At 45.1% G+C, this 18395-nt stretch overlaps 1 protein-coding gene across 1 annotated transcript; it reads left to right on the top strand.

Annotated features, from left to right (window-relative positions):
* The first annotated feature begins 365 nt into the window (after nucleotides 1–365).
* Nucleotides 366–4072, top strand: SRSF6 (serine and arginine rich splicing factor 6). The gene is made up of 6 exons (XM_025263451.3): nucleotides 366–626; nucleotides 854–1002; nucleotides 2297–2421; nucleotides 2570–2778; nucleotides 3047–3130; nucleotides 3235–4072. The coding sequence occupies exons 1-6, from the start codon at nucleotides 520–522 to the stop codon at nucleotides 3596–3598; spliced, it is 1038 nt and encodes a 345-aa protein (XP_025119236.1). The 5' UTR covers nucleotides 366–519; the 3' UTR covers nucleotides 3599–4072.
* The last annotated feature ends 14323 nt before the right edge of the window (nucleotides 4073–18395 follow it).

Raw genomic sequence — 18395 nt, 5'->3', positions numbered from 1 at the left:
ATCGCGGAGGCCTAGCATGACAACCTCCAGAACCAATGAGAACAGGGGATTCTCCGGAACGGCCTCCCGAGCGCCCGTCCTGAAGAGCTAGCATGGAGCAAGTTTTTTTGTTTTTTTTTTTTTTTTAAAGCACAAATTAGAAAACAAGTCCTTGGCTGGAGACAGAATATGACGTTGACAAAGATGTGTGGGAAAAAATTCGGTGAGCGGGTAAAGCCTCACTTCCCCGAAACTTGGCGGGCTGAGGAACAGCAAGTCACCCTCGAGCGCCGCGCTCCGCGATCCAGAGCGGGAGAGTACGTGCAGCGCGCTGACGTCACACGCCGGGCACCGCCCCCCTACCGCCCGCCCTTATAGCGTAGCCCAGGCGCGCGCGCACCATTGTGTGGCTGGACTCGGCCGCCGCTGTGGTGTGAGGTGCGTGTCCGGGCTCTCGCCGTCACCGCACCCGCACCGCGGCTACTGCCGTGCGGTCCGCCGTTCGACCGCCAGCCCTCGGGCCCCTTGCCCGCTGCGGACATGCCGCGCGTCTACATAGGACGCCTGAGCTACAACGTCCGGGAGAAGGACATCCAGCGCTTTTTCAGTGGCTATGGCCGCCTTCTCGAAATAGACCTTAAAAATGGGTGAGTCGGACCCCGGGAGCCCGCGTCCGCCCGCAGCGCCCCGGGCCTGCGGCGGCAGGGTCCGTCTGAGGGAGAAGACGGTCAAGGCCGCGGCGCCGCGTGGCAGGGCCGCCAAGATGGCGGCGGCGCGGAGCCGCGGGAGCGCGCGGGGACGGGGGGTCGCGCGCGCGTGCGCGCCCTCGGCCTAACGACGCCCGCCGGCCTCCGGCCCTCGCACCGCCCCCCAGGTACGGCTTCGTGGAGTTCGAGGACTCCCGCGACGCCGACGACGCCGTTTACGAGCTGAACGGCAAGGAGCTGTGTGGCGAGCGCGTGATCGTGGAGCACGCCCGCGGCCCGCGCCGGGATCGCGACGGCTACAGCTACGGAAGCCGCAGTGAGTTCCACCCCCGCGCGCTCCGCGTCCTTGGGACCCCGGGGGGTGGGGGCAGGCTTAGGCGGGGCGGGGTGGAGCCTCCCAGCCGGGCAGGCGAGGTGGCCGCGGCCGTTTGACTCGGGTGCTCCCGGGGCTCGCTGCCTTCACACCTGCCCGGGGAAGACACGGGACGCCGGAGCGCGGGGACTGGGTGGTGGGTTTTGCCTAGGCAGGGTTTGGGTGTTTGGGGGCGGGGATTGCCAAGTCGGGAGGGAGTGACTTGTTGGGCCCCTGTCAGCACTGTCGTGGGCTCTACCTACGGAGGAAGTGAGGGGTGGCTGTATTTGTTGTATCCCCTCAACTTGCCTGTCAGTGCATTAGCTAGAAATGTGAATGACTTAGCGTAGAAGTTTGGGACTGGTTGGGGTGGAGGTGGGGGCGGGGCGGGGAATGAGGTGGGGTTTTAAGCGTAGGTTTTAGCTTTACGAAAATTGACGGGGGCCAAAGAAAATATATTTATAAATAATGTGGTTTTACACCACAAAGGAGATCTAAATGAGCTTTATGCTGTATATGCACTAGTTGGGGCATGTTATTGGGAGGAGGTGGGAGGGGGTTGGTTATGTTAAATGTTTGATGTTGAAATTGTTGCATGTTGAATTCAAACTTTTTAACAAGTCCTTGATGTTTCAATTTGAAAGTGACCAATGGGGCTGAGGCTGTGTCCACTGAGGCTAAGATGACTGCCTTTCCTGATTGGCCTTGGCTTTTCCATACATTGTGTGACCCTTGCCCTATGACCCTTTGGCTGACCTTACCGGAAGCCATGACGACAGCAGCCTTTTGCCATTAGACGCAGGGTGATGGTGAGGATTCCAAGGGTTAGACAAAACTGGTTAATCTGAACTAGGTGACTGTTACCTTGCGTGTTTTGTGGCCAAACCACCACCAAAAACCTCACACTGTGATGTAAGTACTTAGTGTAACTAGTAAACATTTTTGTAAAATGTAGAAATGCATGTAATCAGTTAAGTTTTATATTTTACAATGTTCTGTAAAATAAAACTTAGCGAGGTAAATTGAATAAAGGAGCAGTCACTCTCTAACAGAATGTAGGAGAAGTTTAGTTGGTTTTAGTCTGTTTTGACTTGCCCTTAATTTAATTTATGGCAAATCATAACTGTATCGAAGGTTTAGCAGTATAATAGCAAAGTCCTACTCCAGTAAATAAGTTGTTATGTTTGTACTAACTTTCAAAAACATTATGCATGCCTATCATTGCAAAGCATCTAATTGTTCTCTTCACATGATAAAGGTGGTGGAGGTGGATACAGCAGTCGGAGAACCTCTGGCAGAGACAAATATGGACCACCTGTACGCACAGAATTCAGACTTATTGTAGAAAATCTTTCTAGTCGTTGCAGTTGGCAAGATTTAAAGGTAAGTGCTATATAATTTGGGATAAAAAAGATTTGACTTAACGTTTAAAAGGTAAGTTTTTGTATTGTTCTTTTATATCTGAGAATCAAATACAGCAAATCTTTTTTGTTTAGATTTCTGGGAATAACCAGTCATATTGCTCTTTTAGGATTTTATGAGACAAGCAGGTGAAGTAACCTATGCAGATGCTCACAAAGAACGCACAAATGAAGGTGTCATTGAGTTTCGCTCCTACTCTGACATGAAGCGTGCTTTGGATAAACTGGATGGTACAGAAATCAATGGGAGAAATATTAGACTCATTGAAGATAAGCCACGAACAAGCCATAGGCGGTCTTATTCTGGAAGCAGATCTAGGTAATTTATTGAAGGGTATAGGGGGAGACAGTATTTGCCACAAACAAAATTCAAGCAGCAGTATTTCAATTACTGCTGAATTGAAATTAGGTCAGTTTTTAGTTTCTTTTGTTATTGGCATTGTTGGGTTCTTTTTAAAATATTTTGATGCTAGATTTAATTTGTAGTGAGCAATTAAGGAGTTTTACTGTTGGCTTGTCTGTATAAATTGTTCATTTGTGTTGAGGTGTCTTGAGATGAAAATTCATTACCACATTTCTTGTTATAGGTCACGATCTAGAAGAAGGTCACGAAGTAGAAGTCGTAGGAGCAGCCGCAGTAGATCTCGAAGTATCTCAAAAAGTCGCTCCCGGTAAGTGGGTTCTTGAGTGTTTTTCTGAATAACTTACTTTGTCTATAGAGTGCTTGTGTGTTCTGGCAAGGTACTGAAAAAAAAATCTGGCTTTTCTTGTCTAGATCCAGGTCTCGGAGCAAAGGTCGATCACGGTCTCGTTCCAAAGGCAGGAAATCTAGATCAAAAAGCAAATCTAAACCCAAGTCTGATCGGGGCTCCCGTTCGCGCTCTCGGAGCAGATCGAAGGATGAGTATGAGAAATCTCGAAGCAGGTCTCGTTCTCGATCTCGTTCCCCCAAAGAAAATGGAAAAGGTGATATAAAGTCCAAATCTAGATCAAGGAGCCAATCCCGTTCCAATTCACCCCTACCTGCTCCACCCTCAAAGGCCCGTTCTGTGTCCCCTCCACCAAAAAGAGCTTCAAGATCCCATTCTAGATCTCGTTCAAAGTCAAGGTCACGATCCAGATCAAGTTCCAGAGATTAACCCAGAACTCTCCACTCTTTGCACACTATTACGGAACACTTTCCTACTTGCTTAGTCAGTTACTCTTTCATGTTTCTACTTGGCCTCTTCTGCAAGAAGAAACCTCCCAAAACGGGCACACAGAAATTGGATTTGTAGCCAAATTTGATGAAAAAGATGAGGTTCTAAAGAAATGGCATGAAGTCAAAGATCCTCTCCCTTGTTTGTAGAATTAAGATAACTTTGATTTTATAGCTTTTGAGCTAAAATAACTTTTGTAAAGATTAAGCTCATTTAGATTTTTTTTTTTTAAAGTATTTCAGCAGGATCTGCTGGAGGGGTTTTGTTATTGTTATATTTGTTTGCTTAATTTTAAATTAACCTTTTCAGGCTTTGAATACCTAAGGCTTTAGAGGGAGAACCCAATTTTCAATTATGTTGGCTTTTTATAAAGCTTGAGTTATGTAAGATTTCAATAAAAGTTTGCTACCAAGATGATTGCCTTACTTGAATAGGTCACTCTTAAATTCCTTGAGATACTGATAATCTATCTGTGGAAACAATGTAAAACAAGGCAAGTCTCAGATGCAATAAGTTTGGATACGTTAATTTGTGCTGTTAATCAAATTTGCCAAAGTCATTTTGGCCCCTTAAACAGGTTTAAGTTAAAAATAAAAGATTTTGTAGTGGACCTGTTAAACAGTTTTGCCTAAGTTAATAGCTTTTTAAAATGTTCTTTAAACTTAAATTGGTTGAACTCAAAAAAGTAGTTCTAATATTTGGGATCTCATCTAGCCTGGTAATCCCACTTTCTGAAAGTGATAGTTGTAATTAGTGTTTTGTAAAAGTAAGGTTCCTTGATCTTTACTGTTTGTTATGTAAAAATAGAAGTAACCTTTCTTTGATCAGAAATTTAGTATGTTATTCAAAATGGAAAAGCAAATAACTGTGTTTTCTACTGGAAAATCCTTAATATTAACAGGCACTTAACAGATCATTTGGTAAATCAGTTACCATTTAAAGCAAAATTTTACCTAACAGTCATCCTTTTGTAGTTAGCAGGGTTCTGTGATAATTGGTTAGATCATCCTTATGAACTTTATGTGGTTGGCTTGGAAAAAACTTATATGGGTTAAACCCTAGTACTTCATCATAAAGTGTAATAAATTCTGTGGAAACCAAATTATAATCGGCAAATTTGTAGGAGTTACTGGGTTACAATTAGTCCTTATGTCTGTAAGCCTAGTTAGTTGAAATTGCAGTTTGAGAAATGAATTATCTTATATCTCTCTGTTAGGTTCGTTAAGGTAATTTGATTTTAAAAACCATTCATTAATCTTAGTCTGAAAACAGGCTGTAGGTTGTTTGGCTCAGCTTTAACATCTTTTTGGGAGCTGTCAGTGTATAAGATGTCAAGGGCTGGGTAGTGTTAGGGTAGGGTGTGATGGATACCGTCATTTTGAGAAACTTCTGGGCTTCCTGTTATGATATCTTAAAGAGTCTAATCTTAGGAACATAGTGCCCCAAAAGGTTGATGCTTTTTGACAACCTTATTTTCTTCAATGCTTTTGACGTTTTTTAAGATATTCATAAGAAATACGGTTTGTTTTTGTTTTCCCATATAGACCTTGGATTTTGAGAGAAAAAACTGGTATCTGTAATTATAGTTCATTGTTTTGCCTGTTTGAAAAAACAAAAGTTGTGACTGTTGCATAAAGAGGCAAGTCTGCACTGCCTTTCAAAATCTATTTAAGGACAAGTTACTTTTAAGAATTGGCTTTGACCAAAGTTCTCTTGTTTTCAGGGAAAGAACAAAAGCTTTTAAAACCACAGCCTTTTAAAGTAAAGGAGGGGGGATAACTACAATATACAATTTGACTTTCTAAAAGTATGCAGCATCCTTCTGGGCTTTCTTATGTTATGACATCACGTGGTAATAGGCAGGTTTGTCTACCCTCGTTAGCTGCTACCCCCGCAGGTGGGTAATTGTATAGGTAAATGCCTACACCCTTAAGAATTTAATAGCAAAGACCAGTTTATTAAAACTCTAGTTCCTATTCCTGTGGACCCCCATCATTGGACATGCCAAACCACTCTTTATATATAAACACTGGCCCACTTAGAGATGACCAATAAAATGTTTAGTTCCTTGCTAACTTAAGTAGAATCTGAGTCTGCAACTTGCCACATCTTTATCTGTGGCTAGATGGGAGTGTTAAACTGGTAGAGAGCAGAATAGAAGTGTGATAATCTGGATCCCCCTTTCTTTTACCTGATAGTGTGTTAACATGCCTTAGTGCCTTTATGGCCAGTTCGAGTCTTTCCTGCCCTGTTACTTAACGTTCCACTCCTGTGTTGTTACCATCTTTTCTCTTGGTATCTTCTTTCTCCCACTTTGTTAACCTATTTTGTGCTTTATTGCCTCAATAAAATGTTCACTGAGGGAAAGGCTTGATTTGAGTTTATTGTGTATTCCCACTTAGTATCAAATATTTGGCAAATATCTGATATTTGGTTTTTTTGAATCGGAGTTGCCATTATCGGGTTTGTTTCTTTCCTCACTTGAATATGAGAAAAGGACTTCTCCGCTTCTCAGAAACATGAGGTTAGGACCAACATAATATTAATAGATGGTTTATCATGGGCTTCCCTTATGGCTCAGCTGGTAAAGAGAATCCGCCTGCAATGCAGGAGACCTGGGTTCCATCCCTGGGTTGGGAACATCCCCTGGAGAAGGGAAAGGCTACCCACTCCAGTATTCAGGCCTGGAGAAGTCCATGGATTGCATAGTCAATGAGGTCACAAACAGTTGGACACGACTGAGTGACTTTGATCAACATCATATCTGGGGCAAGCTGTTAACCTTCATGCTTCGGTGTCATCCACGGTGGTAGGGATAACCCCTCGTGGGTTGTGAAGATGAAAGTTTAATACATGAAAAATACTTTGATTAGCACCATAAAAATTGCTGTTATACAATAAAGTCTTTTGTATTCAACTAAGTCTTTAGATTTCACACAAAATTTAACTTTTATCTTGTAGCAGTTTGAACATTTTCTCTGATAATTACCCAGATAAACTAGGAAACTTGATCATCTTTTCCAAATCCTCAACCTAATTTCACTTTTATTTATCTTGCTTTCAGAAAATGTTTTCTGACTTCAGTTTTTGTGGTTATATGCAATTTTAGTCTTGCGAAAATGGAATGTTCTGTAAAGTATCTCTCTTTCAGCATCCACTTACTAAGGTAGCCTTCCAAGTGGCGCAAGTGGTAAAGAGCCTGCCTGTCAGTGCAGGAGACATGAGAGACAAGGGTTTGATCCCTGGGTCAGGAAGATCCCCTAGAGTAGGGCATGGCTATCCACTCCAGTATTTTTGCCTGGAGAATCCCTTGAACAGAGGAGCCTGGCAGGCTATAGACTGTAGGATCACAAAGTCAAACACAACAGAAGCGACTTAGCATGCATACACTAAGGTAGCTGCTTCTAACACACTGTATTTACCCAGGCTAATCCATTAGTAATGCCTATGTGCATCAATAAGCAATTCATACCATGAGTGTGTTCTGCAGCTCACTTAGAGTAGTACAGAGATCTGCCACTCTACATGGTGCACTACCATGGAATGGATATGTAAGAATTTTCAATGCCAACTTTTTTAAGGAAGTAATATTTTGGTTTATATAACCAATAGTCCATAAAATATGTATTTTAGAGCTCTTAAAAAACATTTTAGCACTTAGTAATTACCAGTTTACACTACAGTTTTTCTTTTTTGGTAAAGCTGTACAGCTTGAGGATCTCAGTTCCCCAGCCAGGGATAAAACCCAAACCCTTGGCACTAAAAGTATGGAGTCCTAACCACTGAACTGCCTGGGGATTCTCTAAATTTTGAGCTTTTTGAAGCAGCAACCACATCTTGAACTTTGTGTCCCTAAAACCATGTATGCTTCCATTAATTGAAAGGGTGAGTAGGTGCAGTTGTGTTTTGTAGTTGGTCTTCTAGATGCTAAGTAGCTTGCTTAGATTTGCCTCGTTTTAAAACAACTTCACACATGGGCCCCAGTGTAGTAATTAGTAGAGTGATTAACTTAAAGTGAATAGAAAGAAATGGTTCAGAAATCAGAAAGTGAATACAAACAGGTAATAAACAGTAAATTACATCCTTGACCCCTTGAAGGAAGTCAGGATTACTATTTTGAGATCATTACTGTGGAAATTATTGTATTTGTAAGGGAATTTGTTAACAGGCAGGATTTAAATCCTACTTCAGTTCCTAACAGCCCTAAAGTGGTGGTGGTTTTTTTTTTAAGCCTATTTCAGATATTCAGTTCCTCTTAGTGAAAAGGCACAGAAGAAGCCTGAATGAGCAGGCTGCCTTTACAGTTGTTTTGACAAAGTTTCAAACTTAGGGAAAATTTGCACTATAGTACAAAAAAATTATATTCCCTGTGCCATTTACCAATAATACTTCATTTTACTTACACTGTTCCTGAGCCATCTGAAAGGTAAGTTAGAGATATGTTTTATTCTTAAGACTTTGTGTATTTCCAGGGATGTTCTCATATTAACTATGGTGTCTATTTATCAAAACCAGGAAATTAGCTTCGGTATGATCTTGTCTTTTCCACTATGTTTTGTCAGTTGTCCAATAACCTCCTTTATATGTATTTCCACTGGCCTAGGATCATTTGCTCCTTTTTGTTGTCATGACTTTAAACTGGAACAGGTCCTCAACCTTTCTTGACCTTGTCATTTTTGAAGAGTAAGGGATGATTATTTCGTAGAAGTTCTCAATTTGGGTTTGTCTGATGTCTCCTCATGATTGCATTTTTGGCAGAAATATCACAAGAATGAGATTGTCTTCGGTATATCTAGTGGCACCTTGTAATAATTACCTGAGTCACTTATATAAAGTCACTTTTTCCCTTTATGATCAGTAATTTGTGGGAGGTAACTAGAGCCTATTAAATATCCAGTTCCTTTCAAACTGTCACCCACTGTTAACATTTGTTGATTTTCTAAGTTCTGTTCATTGGCATTTCACTAAGGTGGTGCTTTGTGTGGGGGGGGCGGCTAGCCTTAAAGGTCAGGAGAAAAGAAGGGGTGTTTGGTTTTTAAGAGGAAGTTGAATCATTTTGGAGTCTGAGAACATTGCTGAAGAGAGCTTGAACTACATCAGTTTGTACTTAATAGCTGTGAAAGTAGGACAGTGGTTCTTCTGGCCAAGGGCCAAAAGGAGCTGGAGGTAACTTTTACATACGTGAGAGGAATATGCAATAGAAAGCAAGCTGTGTCCTCAGCTATAAAAGTGTCTTCTAATACTGTAGGTAGTAAATGCTGTTTTCAGAGTGTTTGGCACAATTACTTGTGAAATAGTAGCTGCTTTTATTGTAAAACAGTACAGGGACTTTCCTGGGGGTCCAGTAATTGAAAATCCATCTTCCAATGCAGGGGATGTGGGTTTTATCCTTGGTCAGGGAACTAGGATCCCACAGGCCGTGGGACCCACAAGTCAACAGTGGTTAGGATTCCGTCCTTTCACTGCCAGCTGATGAAAAACCCTACAATCAGGAATACCCAGCGAGGGACCATTTAAATTTGAAGGAGAGGGACTTCTGGTTGTCCAGTGGTAAGAACCCGCCTGCCAACGCAAGGGACACAGGTTCAGTCTCTGGTCCAGGAAGGTTCCATGTGCTGTAAGGCAGCTAAGCCAGCACACTGCAACAAGAGGAGCCACTGCAGTAAGAAACCTGCGCCCCACAATGAAGAGTAGCCCCCACTCAGTACAACCAGAGAAGTCCCACAGGCAGCAGTGACGACCTAGCACAACCAAAAATTACAACTAAAAAGGAAATTTGAAGGAAAGATAAAAGAGTTTTAGGGATAAGCAAAAGATAAAAGTTCAGCTTCACCATTGTGGATTTTCTGACTTCGAGAACTAAAGGATAATAAATTTGCATTTTAAGCCACTTTGTGGTGGTGGTTCTGCAGCAGTTAAAAACTAATAAGCTTAATTCAGAGGTTCTTTTCCCCCATTGGGTTTTCAGCAGCAGCATGAGACATGAATTCTACCAAATGTGTTGAGAACAAAAGATACTTAGCAGGGTTGGAGTAACAGAAATAGCTGAGGCTCTGGCCCACACAGAGACAAATTTTCCTAATGCTTGCAAATACAGGCTTCAGTTACAAAGCTAAAATGTAAATTTTGTCAGTCTCGATTCTTTGGAAAGCATACACCCATACACGTTATGTCCAGGGGGAAAAATAGGACCTGAAGGAAAGAAGGACTCAATTATATTTGGAAACTTGGACCTCCCCTGCCTTTTCCACCATGGGACCCCCAACTATATAGTCTGGCGGTCAGGGGTGTCCAGTCTTTATACAAGGGATTCAGTTTAAACTCCCAGTACTGCATGGACCCAAGATCCCATCTCCCGTCAATGTGTGTGTGATGAAACCCAAATCCCTGTCCAATAACCACCTCCAGGACGAGAGACGTCAGGCCATCCCCTGGTTCCTCTGTTTCCATCTTTGTTTCTGGCTCCTGATAGCTCTTGCAAATTCAGCCATAAATTTAGTCTTTTTCCTTCTTGGCTTGCTTGGTCCTTCTGCTTAGATTTGGGTGTGTTTATGCTAGAAAGTGCTCCCTATTAGCAAAATGTGCCATACTGTTGGAACCAGAAGTGTTTTCCTGTTTATAAAAAGGGTGCATTTTCCTAAAATAAGTGCACTGTCCCAACAGTGAATTAAAATCTGTAGGAACAGAAAGGTGTGAGCTGCTCACTAGCAATAGTTTTCTCTCTGCTTCTGTTCACCAATATTTCAAAAAATTCGAGGTCCATCCAGTCTTGACTACAGACTTTTAACCCTAAATATTCACTGGAAGGACTGATGCTGAAGCTCCAATACTTTGGCCATCTGATGAGAAGAGCCAACATTGAAAAAGACACTAATGCTGGGAAAGATTGAGGGCAAGAGGGAGAAGAGGGTGACGGAGGATGAGATGGATGGCATCACCAACTCAACAGACATGAGTGTGAGCAAACTCCAGAAGATAGTTAAGGACAGGGAAACCTGGTGTGCTGCAGTCCATGGGGTCACAAAGAGTCATAGATGACTTAGCAACTGAACAACAGTCTACTCCTGAGTAGTGAGTTAACTTGAAAATAGTGAAGGCTATTAAAACTTGTAGAATATGGGGTTGTCACTTGAGGAAAGAATAGGACTTCATCACTTTCTCTTGAGGGCAGACTGGACCAGCAGAGCAAGCTATGGTTGCATTAGAGGTAGAACCTTCCCCAAACACATGTACTTGGAAGAACTCTCCATCCCTGAATGTGTTCAAGGAAGCAAGCCCACCAAAAGTATCAAGACCACCAAAATACTGTTGAGCAGAAAATATATTGTCAACTCAGACCTGCATTCTTTGTTTATTCCTACATCCCACTGGCTCAGATTCCATTAGTCTAAAAGATACATTCCTGATTGAGAAGCTATGTGTTTGTGTGGTCCCATCACTTTCTTTTAGACTTCTGAATACCTAAAATAAACCTTTTGGAATCTAGAACAAGCAGTCTGGGTAAAGATGAAAGAAAAAGGAGTAGATGAGGGTGTATGTTGGTGTGTATAAAGAGACTTCCATTGTTATGGCAACCAGCATCCTCAACTGATGCAATTCTGTTCCCAATAATACGAGTTTTAATTAAAATTTGACACTGCAGTGAGGAAGAACACATGTAATGCGTTGGTGTAGCAACGGGAATAAAGTCTGCATAAATTTAAACCTGAGGATCACAACAATTTGTGGAATTTGCTTACAATTAATTAGGAACCCTTTTCTCCTCTGCACTGGAGGTTGAACCTGGTGGCCTCACCTTTTCTTTAACTGTGACCTTAGGCCAGATGGACCTCAATATCCTGTTCTGTAAAGTAAGAGATTAATGAGGGAGTGGACACAACTCCAGACTGTACCAGGATCCTTGTTTTCCTCTGCATGCAGTCCATCAGTCAACAGACATTTAGTGAGCACTCACTGAGTGTCCAGCTCTGTACCAGGTGCTAGGGATACACCTAGGTTATCGTGTTTCCTTCCATTTTAGAGCTTGCAGTCTCTTAACTTCTCAATTACACAAATGTTCATAAAGTCATAGCTGCCATATGTTTAAGAGGTGTTTTGTGCTGCTGCTGCTAAGTTGCTTCAGTCGTGTCCGACTCTGTGCGACCCCATAGACGCCAGCCCACCAGGCTCCCCAGTCCCTGGGATTCTCCAGGCAAGAACACTGGAGTGGGTTGCCATTTCCTTCTCCAATGCATGAAAATGAAAAGTGAAAGTGAAGTCGCTCAGTTGTGTCTGACTCTTAGCGACCCTATGTACTGCAGCCCACCAGGCTCCCGCATCCATGGGACTTTCCAGGCAAAAACTAATAACGGAGATTTGATTAGTTAGATGAGCTAAGGAAACAAGCACAGAGAAGCAACGATTTGCGCAAGACAGCACCATCACAGTAACCCATTCAAAAAACAACAAATAAAAACCCTTTGCGGTGAAGTAGGTAATAGTCTTTACAAATAGAAAAATGGAGGACCAGGAGGATTAAGTGACGCGCCCCAGGTCACACCACAAGCCAATAGCAATGGGGTCAGGTCATCCAAACGCTGGCGCCGCTGATGCTTTCCTTTAGGCTATGAGGGCCAGGAACGGAACCGCACCTCGCAGGGGGCTCCTTTCTTCTGGTGGCACGGCCCTCCCTTCACCCTCCCTGAGATGGTTTTCCGATGTTCTCTGGCTCGCCTATCTCAGGTGAGGAGCAGGCGCCGAGGGAAGGCGTTGGACAACGAAACGACCCAGCCGGGGTGCGCGCGGGGAGCGCAACCTCGGTTTTTGTCACTGACCACTCAATTCAGGAACCCACCAGCCTCTCCCGGCTCCGTTGTCCCCATTGCGTGCTGCTAGCTGTGAGGTAAGGAGTCGGGGACCGGGAGAATCTCGACCCGCCTCGCCCGCGCAGCAGTCTAGCCCCGGGGCTAAAGGACACTAGGCCCACGCAGCCGTGGCCTGGCAGGAAGGCCCCCCGGCCCGCGCTCCCCAAACCTGCTCTGTGAGCGTTTTGCGCCCCGCGTCCTGCGGGAAGGCGGGCCCGCCCCCCTGTGCGCGCAGGCGCGCGCCGCGCGGGGCTCGGACCGCAGCTCGGCGCTGGGCGGCCGCACGCGGGCCTTGCAGGTAGGGACCCCGGGGTACGAGGCTCCGCGGCGCCCGGCCCCGCCCCGCAAGTCAGTGCTGGGGCCTGGGGCCCCCGGGCGTTGCTCCTCCCGAGCGCGAGGCGGGGTGCACGGGCCCGGGAGGAGGCTCGGGGAGCCGGCGTGCAAGGGGATCTGGGCGGTCGCTGGGCTCGAAGGTGAGGCGAGCGCGTCCGCCGTGCTGCTGTTGGAGGCAATCCAGAGGGTAGGGAGGAAGGCGGCTTGATTTTTAGAGAAATGCAATTAAGAGTTGTTCATTAATAAAAGAGAGGGCGTGGAGGGCGGCGGTTTGGTTTTCTTAGGAAATGGGTCATTTGGCAAACTTTCTCTTTCCTACCGTTGATTTCCAATTTTTATAACGGAAAATTGAATTATTATTATTTTGCCATGAAGGGAAAAAATAAAAAAGAATTCCGCCATTTTGGCGTTTTAAAAAGTAACCGTTCTGCGGGGCTGGCGGATCGGTGACCGCCCCGCCCGCCGCCGTCTACACCAGTCCCGGGAGGACTCGGAAGGAGGGCGGCGGTCCCAACCCTGGAGACCGCATCCATCCCTCCCGCGTTCTAGCCGCAGCTGCAGCGGGGGGGCGGGGCCGAGGCCCCAAGTTTGAGGCGCTCAGTTTTGCTGGGGTTCTGAATGTGTGTCGGGGATTATCTGTCTGGGGCGATAGCGCCCCACCTTCCACACCTAGAGTGAGAGCATTTATTGAGCGTCTGTTGTATACGAGACCTTGATGGGCAAAGGATACGGGAAGTCTTGGCAGACAGACCAAGAGACAATAAACATTCACTCAATAAATATTTATTGAGCATCTGCTATATGCCAGACACCAATTTGGGTTGGGGATCCAACAGTTGTTTTAGGCTGGGCTCCCTGGAAACAAGACTCTGAGAAGGTTTGAGTGGAGATGTATTAGGGTGCCCTTGGTGTTGTCACCTGTAGGAGAGGAAAGATAGCAGGGCGGTTGGGCGGAGAACGTTGAACTGCTGATGCAGTCTTAACAGAGGCTTCCACCTGTCCCAAAAGAAGTTCTGGAGGGGAGATGGCTCTGCTGAGATGCCCTAGACGGAGGCAAGGGGGCAAGGCCTTTATACCTTGGGTCCAGGAGAGGGCACTTGGGCGAGGCAGCTCCCCTGGTTGAGGGCAATTCAGAGAGGAGATAACAGCTGAGGGCTTCCAGTGACAACCTTCACTGTATCCCGTCCTCTTCCAGCCTCTGAGAGACACAGAAGGAGGAAACAGTACTCTAGCCCCTAGGGCAAGAATGTCTTAAGCCATTTATGGGTTTCAGAAACCTGTGTTTCTTATGTTGTTGACCACTCTTTACTCCCACCTCTTTTTCTTTCTTTTTAGAAATATTTATTTTTTCGGTTGCACCAGATTTTAGTTACGGCACGCAGGGTCTTTAGCTGGGGCATGTGAACTCTTTAGTTGCAGCTGCGTGGGATCTAGTTCCCTGACCAGGGCTTGAACCTGGGCCTCCTGCATTGGGAGCATGGAGTCTTAGCCACTGGGCCACCAGGGAAGTCCCCACATCTCTCATTCATTCATTCACTGTCTATTTGTGAGTGCAGTCTCTGGATCCGGCTCTTTAATGCTTTGTTCTGTCTCGTGGAAGAGAGACAAGTTAATGCATAGATAGACTGTGGTGGAAAGGCATGGCACCCCACTCCAGTACTCTTGCCTGGAGAATCCCATGGACGGAGGAGCCTGGTAGGCTGCAGTACATGGGGTCACTAAGAGTCGGACACGACTGAGCGACTTCACTTTCCCTTTTCACTTTCATGCATTGGAGAAGGAAATGGCAACCCACTCCAGTGTTCTTGCCTGGAGAGTCCCAGGGACGGGGGAGCCTGGTGGGCTGCCATCTATGGGGTCGCACAGAGTCGGACACAACTGAAGCGACTTAGCAGCAGCAGCAGCAGCAGAGCACAGCAGAGAGAGCTGTGTGTTAACTTTGTTTGGGGTGCGGGGGGATGTGGATTCTGGGCCTTTCAGAAAAAAGGTATCACTCAAGCTGGGTCTTGAAGGATGATCAATAATTTTCCAGACATAAGGGATGTAGAAATGGACCGAGCAGAAGAATCAGCACCTGCAGAGGCCACAAAAGTGGTGCTCTGAAGGTGTGACCAGACTGCAGCGGGGGAGTGGATGGATTCCTGGTATCTGGCTCAGGCCTGGGAGCCATGTCAGATTGGTGGTGCTGCTTTGTGGACCTAGTGGGACAAAGCTCATGAAAATGCTGTGTGAGCTGCAGATTTGGGGGTTGGTAGTGGTAGAGGAGCAGAGAAGGCAATGGCACCCCACTCCAGTACTCTTGACTGGAAAATCCCATGGACGGAGGAGCCTGGTGGGCTGCAGTCCATGGGGTCACTAAGAGTAGGACACGACTGAGTGACTTCACTTTCACTTTTCACTTTCATGCATTGGAGAAGGAAAGGGCAACCCACTCTGGTGTTCTTGCCTGGAGAATCCCAGGGACGGCGGAGCCTGATGGGCTGCCGTCTATGGGGTCGCAGAGTCAGACACAACTGAAGCGACTTAGCAGCAGCAGCAGCAGCAGCAGCAGCAGTGGTAGAAGAGAAGTGCATTCAAATCACAGAGAAAGTAGTTCCCAGGTCTCAGAAAAAATTAACCATCTAGCTGGGGAAAAACACAGTTGGTATTGCTAGCTAGGAACCCACAGCCACATGCAGTGGGTCTCAAACATCACAGGTGCCCTGGAGCCTCTCCCCTCCTGTGTTGGCAAGGACTTGTCTTCTAGAATTATTCTCTTTCCCCTGCTCTGTCAGTTTCTCCCTCTATAGGCTTATTTCCATCAGTTACAAACAAGCTGTATAGCATCTTCTATTTAAAAAAGCAAAATGGGGGACTTCCCTGGTAGTCCAGTGGGTAAGACTCTGAGCTCCCAATGCAGGGGACCTGGGTTCGATTCCTGGTCAGGGAACTAGATCCCACATGCTGCAACTAAGACTGAAGAGCCCGCATGCCACAACTTAGACCTGGCACAGTCAAATTAATTAATAAATTAAAATTTTTTAAAAATAGTTTTAAAAAAGCAAAATGGAGACTTCGCTGGTGGTCCCAATGCAGGGGACCTGGGTTCCATCTCTAGTCAGGGAACTAGATCCCACATGCTGCAACTAAATAAATAAATATTAAAAAGCAAAACAGGGCTTCCCTGGTGGCTCAGTGGTAAAGAATCTGCCTGCCAATGCAGAAGACAAAGGTTTGATCCCTGGTCTGGAAAGATCCCACATGCTGCAGGGCAACTAAACCTGTGTACCACAACTACTGAGCCAGTGCTCTGGAGCCCCAAAGCCACAACTACTGAAGCTCCCAGAACTAGAGTCTGTGCTCTGCAGGAAGAGAAGGGAAGTGGCAGTACAGACCCCCAACACTGCAATGAGAAGCCCAGACTCCGCACCTAGAGTAGCTCCCACTCACCCTAACTAGAGAAAAGTCTGCAGCAACAAACACAAAGCCCAGGAATAAATAAGTACATAAAATTTTAAAATAAATAAATAAAAAACAAAACCAACATCCTTTCCTTGAGAACTCATCACTCTCCAAATACTATCCCCCACATCAGTGTTCTTTGTATCACAACTCCTTGAAAGAGCTGTTAGTCTCCACTTCCTTTTCTCCCATCCCCTGACAAGGACCAGTTCTTACTGTCAGTTTCCCCACTAGCATGCAGACTCTATAACAGAGGCCTCTGTGTCTTCTGTTCACTACAAATTGCATAGAAAAGTGCCTGATACATACTAGATGCTCAATAAATACTGAACTAATTGATGATTTCTCTCTGGAACCCACTCTGATCAGGTTTTTATGTCCACAGCTCCTCTGAAATGATGCTTGTCTAGATTTCTCATAATCTCCTTATTGCTAAAATGGTCAGCTCTCAGCCCTCATCTGACTTGATCTGCTAGTGGTATTAACACCATTGAGCAGTCCCACTTTCTAGAAACTTTCCTCCAGAAGCTCAGATGCTTCTGGATATTCTTTCATCTCATTGCAGGCTCTTTCTCAGTCTCTGGCTAGATCTTCTTCCTCTTCCCAACCTATTTTGATGAGCTCCAAGGCTCCCACTTTTTTCTTTATACTCAGTTCTATGATTTTTCCCTGCCATCTGTACAGGATGGTTTTTAAATTTACATCTCCAGCCTCCACTTTATCCCTTACTTCTAGAATGTAGGCTTCATAAGAGCACTTTCTCTTGTTTGAGACTATTCCCAAGGCACAAAATGATGATGCTGACTCCCAGTTGGTCCACCAGTGTCTGCTGGGAAAAGGACAGAAACTTGAACAGAAGGAAAGTTCTCTCAACCACCCTCCCTTAGTAGATCTTGAGACAGAATGGAATTCTTTCATGAGTAACTATATTCATTCCTAATGACTGCCAATGTTTTGAATAAAAAGATTATTTAAAAGGACTTAAAATGGTACAACTATATCAGCTGTGCAAAGCAAAATAATCTGAATTTAGAGAATGCTATTTTATAATTTTTTTTAAAGGGGAAGTACTAGGGAGAACAAACCATGTGTGTGTGTGTGCGTGTGTGTGATGCACTCAATGGTGTCCAACTCTTTAGGACCCCACAGACTGCAGCCCACCAGGCTCCTCTGTCCATGGGATTTCCCAGGCAAAAATACTGGAGTGGGTTGCCATTTCCTCCTCCAGGGGATCTTCCTGACCCAGGAATTGAACCCACGTCTTCTGCCTGTTTCTCCTCCATTGGCAAGCAGATACTTTACCACTTGAGCCACTTGAGAAGGGGGAACAAACCTTTGGTTTTTGTTTTTGCCACGCTGAGCAGCTAGTGGATCTTAGTTCCCCGACCAGAGATTGAACCTGGGCCCATGGCAGTGAAAGCACCGAGTTCTAACCACTGGACCGCCAGGGAAGTCCCCGAACTTTGGTCTGAATGTTGCCTTAATTAATCAGGTTATATCTCTAAGCCTTTGCCTACTTGAATATTCACTCTCTATACAACATCCACTGGATCATGGAAAAAGCAAGAGAGTTCCAGAAAAACATCTATTTCTGCTTTATTGACTATGCCAAAGCCTTTGACTGTGTGGAGCACAATAAACTGTGGAAAATTCTGAAAGAGATGGGAATACCAGACCACCTGATCTGCCTCTTGAGAAATTTGTATGCAGGTCAGGAAGCAACAGTTAGAACTGGACATGGAACAACAGACTGGTTCCAAATAGGAAAAGGAGTATGTCAAGGCTGTATATTGTCACCCTGCTTATTTAACTTCTATGCAGAGTACATCATGAGAAATGCTGGGCTGGAAGAAGCACAAGCTGGAATCAAGACTGCAGGGAGAAATATCAATAACCTCAGATATGTAGATGACACCACCCTTATGGCAGAAAGTGAAGAGGAACTCAAAAGCCTCTTGATGAAAGTGAAAGTGGAGAGTGAAAAAGTTGGCTTAAAACTCAACATTCAGAAAACGAGGATCATGGCATCCGGTCCCATCACTTCATGAGAAATAGATGGGGAAACAGTGGAAACAGTGTCAGACTTTATTTTTCTGGGCTCCAAAATCACTGCAGATGGT

This window comes from Bubalus bubalis, chromosome 14, assembly GCF_019923935.1.
Source record: "Bubalus bubalis isolate 160015118507 breed Murrah chromosome 14, NDDB_SH_1, whole genome shotgun sequence".
Lineage (NCBI taxonomy): Eukaryota > Metazoa > Chordata > Mammalia > Artiodactyla > Bovidae > Bubalus > Bubalus bubalis.
Note: the sequence above shows the minus strand (reverse complement) of the source record. Positions and strands in the feature narration are given on the sequence as shown.